Source organism: Cucumis melo, chromosome 6, assembly GCF_025177605.1.
Source record: "Cucumis melo cultivar AY chromosome 6, USDA_Cmelo_AY_1.0, whole genome shotgun sequence".
Taxonomy (NCBI): Eukaryota; Viridiplantae; Streptophyta; class Magnoliopsida; order Cucurbitales; family Cucurbitaceae; genus Cucumis; species Cucumis melo.
Window position 1 is genome coordinate 20834470 of NC_066862.1, and position 12032 is coordinate 20846501.

General features: G+C 36.8%; 1 protein-coding gene across 2 annotated transcripts; it reads left to right on the plus strand.

The window, feature by feature from the left end:
- Nucleotides 1–893: 893 nt before the first annotated feature.
- On the plus strand, nt 894–11365 carry LOC103491833 (uncharacterized). 2 transcript variants are annotated; one of them, XM_051086253.1, is made up of 6 exons: nt 894–1225; nt 2036–3772; nt 3875–4126; nt 9852–9932; nt 10100–10726; nt 11055–11365. In XM_051086253.1, exons 2-6 carry the CDS (start codon nt 2531–2533, stop codon nt 11106–11108), a joined length of 2256 nt encoding a protein of 751 aa, XP_050942210.1. In that variant the 5' UTR covers nt 894–1225; nt 2036–2530; the 3' UTR covers nt 11109–11365. The 2 variants fall into 2 exon arrangements, with proteins under 2 accessions (XP_050942210.1, XP_008450162.1); XM_008451940.3 differs by having other exon boundaries at nt 894–1170.
- Nucleotides 11366–12032: the final 667 nt, after the last annotated feature.

Genomic DNA, 12032 nt, shown 5'->3' on the forward strand with positions numbered 1-12032 from the left:
TGTAGTCAAGCTAACATAATTAAAACTTTGCTTAGATATGTAATTAGAAAATATGAGCATCTATCTAGATTTAATACATTCAGACTTATATGAAATTGATGATGTCTTGACTAGGAATAATAAAAGATATTTTATAACTTTTATTGATGATTGTTCTGATTACACTTTTATTCATTTGTTGAAAAATAAAAGTGATGCTTTTAACATGTTTAAGTTATTTATAACTGTGACAAAAAATCAGTTTAATAAAAAAATTAAATGACTTCATAGTAATAAGGGGGCTGAATGTAGAACAAAACAAAAGACAACACCCTGTCCTCCTAAGAAGGGAGCCATTCTTACAAAGTGCTCCCTTCTTACAAAGCATCAATAGCATTGTGACATTGATGTAGGAAGCCTTGCATTGCAACAACGTGCACTTGCTAAAAAAATGCATAGCACCATGAAGGTACTTTGCATCTGCAACATTGACATTGTAATGCTGCACAATGTTGCCTTTAGGAATAATTTCATCATTTTCTCTCATTTTCGAAGCCTTCTATTTAAAGAGTTATTTATCATCTCTTTAGTTGTTTATTCTATGTCCTAAATCCTTTCTAATTTCTTTCTCGAAGTTTATCTCGAAGTCACTGTTGACAAATTAAGATTATTTTACTAAATTTCTTTTTATAAATGAATAATTATAGAAAGAGTATAGAAAGTACGCTAAAACGAATTCAAATTTCAAGTAAAGTGGAACAAAAGTTAACAGCATATTAATCAAAATGAAATTGAAATTAGAAGGATGGAAAAAAAATAGAGAAAGGATTTTAGAATTAAGAAATGGCGGTGGGAAAGTATGGAATTGGATGGGGTGATGATGGTGATAAGATGAGGATGATGGTGTAATTTTGGGATTATAAACAATAAACATAAACCCATTTGTTTGCCCTTCAATTCCCATTTCCCATTATCCCCATTTCAATTTTCATCTTTCTTCTTCCATTTCTCTCTCTTTCTGCAGACCAACCAAAAGGAGAAAAGACCACCCTCTTCCCTTCCCTTCCCTTTTCCCTCTTTCATTTCTTCTCTATCTTCTTCTCTTTAATCCTTTGATTATTCCGATTCTCGATCTGCTGCTCTTCACTTTTTGTTCCGAAATGGTCGATTCTTTCACCCGACGGCTTATTGGTGCGTCCTTTTGATCAGGGTGTTTTTTCTCTTTCAATTTTTCACCCATTCAAACGTAAACCCTTTGTTTCTCTGTTCATGATTTTGGGTGATCGAGCTTCCGTTAACTCTCTTTTATTTTTTTGTTTGCTCATTTCTGTGTGCTGCTGGAAGAGCTGTGTTTTTATACTTTTTTTTTAGTTTAATGGAAATCACTTTCATGCTTTCTGTTTTTCGTTTTCTTTCCCTTCTTAAACACTGAGAAAACAAATAAATTGAAAGTGGAATATACAGATAACATATCAATGAAGGATTAAGAACTCCAGTTGCTTCCTATGAATGGTTACCCACATCAAAATGTAATGCATTTTCGTTGAATGGGTTATGGGTATCGTACAAGCAACTTCTCCTTTCCTGAGTCATCTTCCTGTTTGACGTTTTGGAAGTTGGATTCTGCCTTTTGGATTTGTGTTTTATTTTTGAGATGGACAATCTCATGTAGATCTTTACCAAATAAATGGTTTGTTTTCTTGCATTCGAGGGGTTCTAAATTTGAAGAATCTCTACTCTTGTCTCTTTTCTGTATCTCCTTGTTTCTTCCATTGTGTTTATCTATGACGGGTTCTGCATTCTGTCCTACATTCATCCATTTGGGTTGGTTGGAATGTAAGTTGCAACTCCAGTCGATCATATCATGATCATGAAGAATGACAAAGGCCATCGATGATAATTCTATAATTTATAACCATTAATTATATCGAAGAAGTTGTGCTGCTTTATAAAATTTTAATGGAATTGAATCCATACCTGGCATTCAGAAATGCAAGGGTAAAGTGATTTTAATAGATTTTGCAAAGGGACTAATCATTGTTCATATTATTTTCAGGGGTGTTCACTTGTTCATTTGGCGATGACAAATCATATGTCTTTGGATGTTCCTTTGAATGGATGTTGGAAGAAACTCGTTTTTTATGAACTTTGGATATCCTACATCTGCTTGATTTCCCACATGACAAACTCCATGGAAACGGAAGAGGGTATCGCTAAATCATGGTTACATTTGGAAGACACATAGCATTGGCTTATATTTAGATTTGGGAATTGCAATCATTTTATGTTTCTTTTTTCATCAGGGTACAAATAAGCATAGGTAGTTAAGCATTTAAAACCACAGTGCTTTAAGGTTGATGATTGTCCATTAGAAACCTCAGTAGAGAGGCAGGCATCTGACATACAACAGCATTAGAGGAAACTCAAGGCTCTCATCCAAGGGAGAAAATTATATATGTAATAATAAAAAAATAGAAAATAAAAAAAGAGAGAAGGAACCTGAGAGAAATCCTATTTGGAATATACAGATTAGTCTCTAGTAAGATCGATCATGGGGTTGCCGCAAGTTCCCATCAGTGGAACAACCGAGGAGGCACCAGCAGGCTCATTGAGCATGTTTCTGCAGAGCCCTCCACGTTTTAATGATGTGAGTACTTGCAATTTGGCTGGAGTCTGCAATGGAGGCTTAAGTAGGTGTGCTGGTAGTTCAACATACTCTTCCTCTGGAGATTCTGAGAGAAACTTCTATATGGAGCTTCCTAATTTTTGTGAAAACTTGGCTAAGGTTGGTGGGGGATCGGAAAATGCTTCCGATTATCAGGGTCCCAAAATTGGCTCTATGGATGACGGTTGCTGGTTTAAGTTCAAATGTGGACGAGAGAACCATAAGCCTGTTTCTAGGATAGTGGGATTTGCGTCAGGGGAAACTAGTTCTACAAATGATGAAAACATAGTTGATATTAGGCTCAATGAATCTGAATCCAGTGGTTCAGCAGTCAGAAAGCGGCTGTTATCTCCACTGAGTAGCATGCTTTTTCCAGATCAGTTTAAGGGCGATCTTTTGGACATTGGTGGCAGAAAAACTGATACCTCTATATCTGAAAATTTAAGAATTTCTGCACCCCATGATTTTAAGAAAGCCCATGTTGGAAGCAAACATGATTTTACCTTGCGAAGTCAATCTCTAGCAGGTTTATTGGAACAGAAAAAAATGCTGTATGATGACAGTGATGTTGTGAAATCAATTGTTTTGAGCGATAGTCCTCTGCTAGAAAACAAGAAATCCATTAGTCAGGATGAGATTTTGTCTTGTCCAGGACACGATCAACTCAGTAAGTTGAGTCGAGTAAGAACCCATGTGGATTCTGAAAGTCTATCCCCTGAATCGGTGTCTGTGGTTCCACTTTCTCTGTCACCTCTTGGTCCAAAGATTTCTGAGAGAATGAAAAATGCTGGAAGATGCAGAAACATCAAGAAAGAGAATGTTGGTTATCATTCATTTCTTGGTGATATTGAAAAAACAATTGGTGGTTCAGACTCACATATTTTATTTGCCTCTGATGAAGAGGAAATCAAATCATTTGAAGATGTTATTTTGGATAAAGAGTTTCGGCCGTCCTCCCTGGAAAGTTCCAAGAGCGCACGCTGGATTATGTCTCAGGATTCAGTCCCTACTTCTCAGAGCATGCGCTTTGTTAGAAGTTTGAGTGGACTTCCTGTTAGGAGATCATTGGTTGGTTCTTTTGAGGAGTCATTATTATCCGGTCGGTTCTTATCTGGCAAACTATGTCAGGTCAGTATCTTGTTGCACAATGCCAGTCCTGAATTGATATAGGAGGATTTACTTTGCCATGTTCCTGAGTTAATCACTTGTTACTTATGTGTTTATGTACAGAAAATTGATGGTTTTCTGGCTGTACTAAGCATTACTGGAGGGAACTTCTCACCGCAGTCGCAGAAGCTGCCATTTTCAGTAGCAAGTGTGGATGGAGATCGCTACTTGCTATATTATGCATCCATTGATCTTGCCAAAAATTCCTTACTAAACAAGTATAGAGCTCAGAAATCCAAACAAGTTTCAAATACTGATGAGTCGCAATTGGTGAAGAGCCGCCTTCGGGTTCCTATGAAGGGGCGTATACAACTGGTGGGTTGCTTGATGTGATTTCTATATTTTTGATTTGTGAGTATTAATTATGCATGAGAAGGATTTGTATTCTATTATTGCATGGAGGAGCATTTATTTTACCTTATGTCTTCCATTTCAGGGGATGTTTTTATGTACCTTAGCTATTTTAAGTGATTCGTTCATTTTAAGGACCCACGGTTTACAGACTACAACTAAATAGGACAACCATTTATGTGTTGATAAATTATTTTCTTGTTTTCAGTTATTTGTGATGTTAATGACTATTAGCGATGTAATTCAAATAGGCTAAACATCTACAGCCTACTGTTAACTACTTTACTGTTTTAGCTTACTGTTATATTGTTATATTGTTTTAGCTTACAGTTATTTGTGATGTTATATTGTTTAGCTTACTTTTAGTTGGTTATTAATAACCAACTTGTATTAAGTTTTCCTCAATAAATAAAGGTCTCCTCTCACATTTAGAGACAAGATTTCATTCAAACAAAAAATTAGACTTTGGTTTTACACAGATTGGTATCAGAGCACCATAAAGCTCTTGGGTCCATGGCTGTCCAACGTGTAAATCCAGTGGCGGTGGAGCATTCTGCTCAAAACCAAGAGGCGGATATAACTCCCGTCCTCTCTCCAAACAAGACAATTGATTCAAATGGGAAGAAGACTGAAACAATTCCCAAGAAACAAACAGAAAACATGTACCAAAGGCCTAATCTGAGTAAATGCTTCTGCTGTGGACAAACTAGCCACCTCTCTAACTCTTGTCCTAAAAGAAAACGGTAGCCATTCTAGGGGAAGATGAAGACCTCATTAAGGTGAAAGAAGGAAATTTTGATCAAAATAAAGAGATCCTTGAGCCTGATGAAGGGGACTCTCTTGTGTACTTCAAAGAGTACTAATTGCACCTCAAAATGATAACTCCCACCAGCACAGGCTTAGTCTTTTGAAGACTCGTCGCACCAGTCAAAGTAAGGTATGTGACATGATTATTGACAATGGCAGCAATGAGAATTTCGTTTCTAAGAAGCTAGTTATTGCCCTTAAATCGAAGACAGAACCTCATTCCAATCCTCACAAAATAGGATGGATCAAGAAAGGTGGAGATGCACAGATAAATGAGATTTGCTTGATTCCTTTGTCTATTGGAGGAAGTTATAAAGACCAAATCGTCTATGATGTATTAGATATGGATGTTTGCCATATCTTGATTGGGAGGCTGTGGCAATATGATGTTCAAGGAGTCCGTGGAGGAAGGGAGAATACCTATGAATTCTAGTGGATGAATAAGAAGATTGTCCAAATGTCTCTTAGCTAGAAAAATGAAGGAGGTGTTAATTCGAAGAAGTCCAACAATCATCTCTTCACCACCGTAAGTGGTAAGAACTTTATTAAAGATAGAGAATCTGATATCTTAAGACTTGATGTTGCAGGCCATCCTTCCACATATTGCTCCAAACATGTGCCACCGAAAGTGCAAGAATTATTGAAGCAGTTTCCAAGCATCATGGAAGAGCCTTCTGAACCTCCTCTTTACATTCAGCATAGCATTGACTTGATTCCAGGCTTTTCCCTTCCTAACCGTCCTCATTATAGGATGAGTCCAAAGGAGTATGAAATCTTGCATCAACATTTAGGGAAGAACTACTGAGAAAGGGACATATCCGATTGAGTATCAACCCTTGTGCAGTCCCAGGCCTATTGACTCCAAAGAAAGATGGCAGTTGGAGAATGTATGTTGATGGCTGAGCCATCAACAAGATAACCATCAAGTATCGTTACCCTATCCCTTGAATTAGTGATCTATTTGATCAATTTGGAGGAGCCCGTATCTTTTCTAAGGTAGACTTAAAGAGTGGCTACCTTCAAATTCGAATAAGGCCAGGAGATGAATGGAAAATGGCTTTCAAGACAAATGAGGGGCTTTTTGAGTGGCTAGTGATGCCTTTTGGCTTGTCCAATGCACCAAGCACTTTCATGCGACTAATGCATCAAGTGGTTCATTCTTTCCTAAACAGGTTCATGGTTGTTTACTTTGATGACATCTTGGTGGACAACAGAAATGAGGAAGACCATTTACAGCATCTAAAGCTGGTTTTTGAAGCCCTAAAAAAATGAACTGTATATTAACTTGAAGAATTGTACATTCTGCATAGGGAAGGTTTCATTCCTAGGGTTTCTTATTTGTGAAAACCAAGTGAAGCTGTGGCAAATTGGCTAACTCCTAATTCAGTGAAGGAAATCTAAGCCTTCATGGGGCTGGCTTCGTTTTACACAAAATTCATCAGAAATTTCAGCTCCATCACAACCCCAATAACTGATCCTTTGAAGAAAGGAGCTTAGGAGCTTTTACTTAAGGGAGAAACCAACAACAAAGCTTTGATTTGATAAAAAGAAGCTTGGCAGCCAGCCAGTTCTTGAACTCCCAGAATTTGATAGTCCCTTCGAAGAGGCAGTAGATGCCATTTAAGAGGCAGTAGATGCCATTGAGGCAGTCCTATCACAGGGGAGACATCTAGTGGAGTTTTTCAGTGAAAAATTGAGTTCCTCTAGAAAGCTTGGAGCATTTATGAGCAAAGAGCTATATGCTCTTGTAAGAGCCTTAAAACAGTGGGAACACTACCTTTTAAGGAGTTTATAATGCTCATTGATCATTTTTCTTTGAAGTATCTACAAGCTTAAAAAAGCATCAAGAGGACGCATGCTCGGTGGTTGTCTTATATCCAGCGTTTTGTTTTTTCAGTTGAGATTATAGCCTTCCACCATCTCCTAAAACTGTATGAGAATGATGAAGATTTTGGGGAGATGTGGAGCAATTGCTCTAACCATATTCGAGAAGGAGACTATCACTTGATGGAAGGATTCCTTTTCAAAGGAGACCAATTATGCATCCCTCATACTTCCTTAAGGTAAGCCTTAATAAAAAGTTCACCCGGGTGGGTTAGCAGGGCACTTTGGTTAAGACAAGACCTTCCATGTTATCAATAAATGGTTCTATTGCCCAAATGCTAAGAGAGACACCAACAATTTCATGAAGAGATGTGCTATTTGCCAAAGAGCAAAAGGGACTTCAACAAATGCTGGTCTCTATACTCCTCTACCTATTCCAAAAAATATATGAAAAGATTTATCAATTGATTTTGTAGTAGGTCTACCTAAAATTCAAGGAGGATTCGACCTAGTTATGGTAGTTGTTGATAGATTCAGCAAGATGTCACACTTTTTGGCCTGCAAGAAGTCTACTAATGCGGTTTAGGTAGCCACTCTCTTCTTTAGAGAGATAGTAAGGCTACACGGCATTGGAAAAACCCATAGTCTTCGACAGAGATACCAAGTTCCTTAGCCATTTTTGGAAGACTTTGTGGAAGGAATTTGACACCACTCTGAAATTCAGTACCACTGCTCATCCACAAACAGATGGACAAACAGAAGTAACTAATTGGTCATTAGGGAATTTGATTTGATGTCCAAGTGGAAATCATCCTAAGCAATGGGATATGATTCTTGCCCAAGCTGAATTTGCTGTTGACAACATCAAAAATAGAATTACTGGTAAGTGTCCCTTTGAGATCGTGTATACTAAAGCTACAAGGCTTACCTTTAATCTAACTAGTCTACCGAAAGAAGTGGAACTCAAAGAAGAAGTGGGAGACTTGGCCGAAAGAATCCGAAAGCTTCACACAGAAGTCATTGAGCATATAACCAAGACCATTGTGTTTTAAAGATAAGAAGAGAAAGGAAGTTCATTTTTAAATTTGTGACCTAGTAATGGGCCATTTGAAGATAAAAAGATTCCCAGCTGGAACATATGGAAAATTAAAAGACAGATAGATTGGTCCATGTAGAATAATAGCTAAATATGAGCGAAACGCCTACAAGCTTGAGCTGCCTGAAGGGATCAACATCAGCCCAGTTTTCAACATTGCAGACCTCAAAAGGTACAATGCGCCTGATGGATTCCAGCTTACAATAGCAGACGCAACTTGAGGACAAGTTTGATGCTCAGGGGATGGGTGATGTAATTCAAATAGCCTAAACATCTACACCCTACTGTTAACTAGTTTACTGTTTTAGCTTACTGTTATATTTGTTAAAACTACTTAGTTACAAAATAACCAACTTGTATTAAGTTTTTCTCAATAAATAAAGATCTCCTGTCACATTGAGAGATAAGATTTCATTCAAACAAAAGATTAGGATTTGGTTTTACACCAATTAGTTTCAGCTTTCCTCTCCCTTGGGGTACCAATTTTTAGACATTTGAGTTAGAGATAACCAAGTTCAAACCTTCGGGTGAGCTTAATACTATCTTTTGGGTCGAGGCTGTGGGGTGGGTGTGGGTGTCTCGGGTATAGGGGAGTAGAGGTTCATAAAAAAGATTAAGTTTGTTAGCTCTTGATGTGGGGGCTTTCCCTTTATGTTAAATTGTGAATGTTACTTGTGTAATATACTTCTAAATATGGAGAGTTTTACCGTGGGTCGACTTAGTTGAAGATTTGAATTATTTCATAGTGTCTAGAATAACCTTTAATCTGAAAATTAACTATCTATCTATATATGTAATATGTGTGTGCGTATGCATATATGCCTTTTCCATGTATATCTTGTTAGATCAGTTTTTTGCTTATAATTCGTTCCCTGACCCGCGCAACAGCTAATATGTTACTTTATCACCTAAATGTGTAGTTCACCAATATCTGAGTTAACAACTTAGAATCATTAGAATTATTGCCTTATCTTATCAAGGATTGCTGTCATTTATTCTGTGTTGTGTAGTGAGTGATGCTTCGTGTGTATATGTTTTTGTTATGTAAAGCACTCAATAAGTGTTTTCGTTGGTTTAGATTTTTGTTAGTGTTTTACATTAAATGTGTTGTTTGATGTGTTTTTATATGGATAAGTAGGAATGTAGGAACTGAGCATTTAAGCGAAATTAAAAGAATTCAGGTTTTATGGAAGAAATAGCCTTTATCCCAAGGAAAGAAAAAAATCTAAAAAGAGCTTAGAAGGGTGTGCAAGTGGCACCTCAATGCTAGGTGGATGCAATGCTGCTTGTTGTGCAACTTTGATCCTTTGGCGCCGAGCCTAGTGTTGTGGCAGCACTTGCTCACCCTTCTCACTCTTTTTAGCCTCATTTCATGTCTTAGAATCATTATCTACTTCCAGGCTATTTTCTTCAATGAAGCTCCAAATTTTTTCTAATTTTGCTCAAATACTCAGTTCCTACTATCAATATAAAAATGCATCAAAGAACACATTTAACATACAAAAACCGAAGCCAAAGAAAAAACTTCTTGAGTGCATTTTAGGTTACATCAGGATTTACTTACCGCTGTAGGGAAGAGGATGAAATAAGTTTGCATTGGAGTGCATGTCTGTTGAGATACTAATCAAATTGCATGTTTCCATGGGTTGATTGAAATTTGAAACTTTAAAAGTGAAGTTAGGAGGGCACATCCTCCAAGTTGAGATTATTAGGAGAAACTAGATCTACTGTCTTTGAAAATTGTCTCATTTTTCCATTGTGGGTTTTGGCCAGTCTAATAACTTTTAGTTGATCATTTCTCTTTACTCTGTGCTTCATTGATATAGTGTTTGAATTGAATGCATTGTTGTGCTGGTTGGCCTGGTTTGGCACATTAGCATTCTATATGTAACTTGTTTGCATATGAGCATATGTGATGAATTATCTAGTAGTTATTTGTTTGATGTGTTTTCTTTTCCACAGGTTCTCAGCAATCCTGAGAAGACTCCCTTGCACACTTTCCTCTGCAATTATGATTTGAGCGACATGCCAGCTGGCACTAAGGTGGTGGATGTTATTACTTTTATGCTACTTTTAATTTCTGTTTATCATATTAACGCCTTGTATTGTTGTAATTGGACTGACCTTTAGATGAACATGTACTAAGTAGTTTCTTTCTTTTTGTAAGACTACCCTAATTTTGTGTGTGTTTTCTTGTATTCCGAAAACAGACATTCTTGCGCCAGAAGGCTACTATAAGTTCATCTGTTGCAGCTTCTATGCAATCAAGAGAAGGAAAGGTCGACCACAACAATAAAATGGCAGACAATGCGATGTTAGCCTCCCAAAGAGGTGAGGATAAAGTGGTTAGCAAGAACATAATGGAGACCAATGGGATTAATACTGAACATAAATGGGAGAGTTTGAAAAATGGGAATGAAAACCGAAGGGAAAGCTCTGATATGGTTGATTTCATTCATAATGGGGATGGATCAGAGCAAATCTTCGATAACCAAAAAAAAGATTCTGCTTCTGTAGGTGTTGAGAATCGGTACGAGAGGCCTGATCAGAAGGATGGTTGTTGGGTTGAGAATTTTTGTGCAACTGACAAGAAACTATTGCACGTCTGTTCAAAGGTCAATGAGAATACTGCAGGCGCTCTACGTTATGCTCTGCACCTCCGTTTCCTATGCCCCTTTCCAAAAAAATCTTCTAGGTCGTCTCGGAAATCCAAATCAGATTCTCTCTCTGCTCAAAATAAGCCTCACCTGGATATAGATGGCGAAAGAAAATTCTATCTATACAACGACATGAGGGTGGTCTTTCCTCAACGCCATTCAGATTCTGATGAGGGCAAGGTAATGGTAGTCTTCTCATTATAAACTTGACACTAAAAAGCCATATTTAGTTCTCTCCATTTATTCACTGTCGTCATGCACCTTCACATAACATACACACAGATTCGACTTAATTGGCAAGTTTGAAGTCTCTCATTACTTGTGACCAGCGAAAACAAGTCATTAGTTAGTATTGTTCAAGCTAGTTCTATTTTCTAATGTTAACTGCTTGATTGGTTTGGTAAACTGCTGCTTGTTATGCTGCTCTCTTTAGTGTGTTAATTACTTGAATATGGCCTCTAACAAGTTGCTTGTACATTTTGTTTTGTTCTGTATTGTGTTATGACAGTTGAAAGTAGAATACCATTTTCCAGAAGATCCCAGATACTTCAGCATCAGCTGACATGGCCTCTTCCCAATTATCAAGCCAAAGCAAAGATTGTTCTTTTCTAACATGTATCAAATGGTGTACATATTGAATTTGGTGTTTTCTGCCATTTCCATCCCAAAATGGCTTAACCCAATTCCCATCATCTTCCCCTGTATATAATCTCTTCCATATTGAACCAAAGTCTTTACCTCTCATTTGTTCTGTCAATTGTTCGCAGACAAGTTCAATTGAAAAAAAAAAAAGGTAAAAATAATGAAAATCTTTTGTCATGACTTTCTTTTTCATTGTAGGTTCATTTTAAAAAATCACATTTTATAATCTAGTTTCTGCCGAACTGATTTTGAATACTTTTGGGTATGTGCTTTTTAGTGGAAAAGGATTTTAAAATTATAAAAACGTGTAATTTTAAGATTGTTTCCAAAGAACTTATTAATTGATTAATGGCCGTAGAGCAAATCATCATTTAATAAGATTTGATTCTTAATTCTGATAGATTTTTTATGTTACAAATTCAAATGGGATTTTTTGAAAAAAATATAACAAACCGATAAAATATTTACATTGTGTATAATTATTTCGAAAACAAAAAATGTCTATCGGTTCACAATGAGAGATGTAAAAAATGTCACAATCAACATGCGAAATCAGTCAAATGCTTGCATGTAACTTTTTTTTAAACGATTATGATACGCGATCGTGCAGTAAATGATACATGATTGTGTAGTTAATATCAACACTGGTCGTACGAATGCGTGTAATTCTTTCTCTAAACGATTGTGAACCAAGATTGTTTAGATATTGGTATATGATTGCATACGAAAAGATAAATGATCGTGTACAAAATCTAAACGACCTTGGTACATGATTGTGTACCAAGATCTTTTATATTTTATACAAGATCTTATTTGATATTGGTACACGATCGCGTACCAAGAG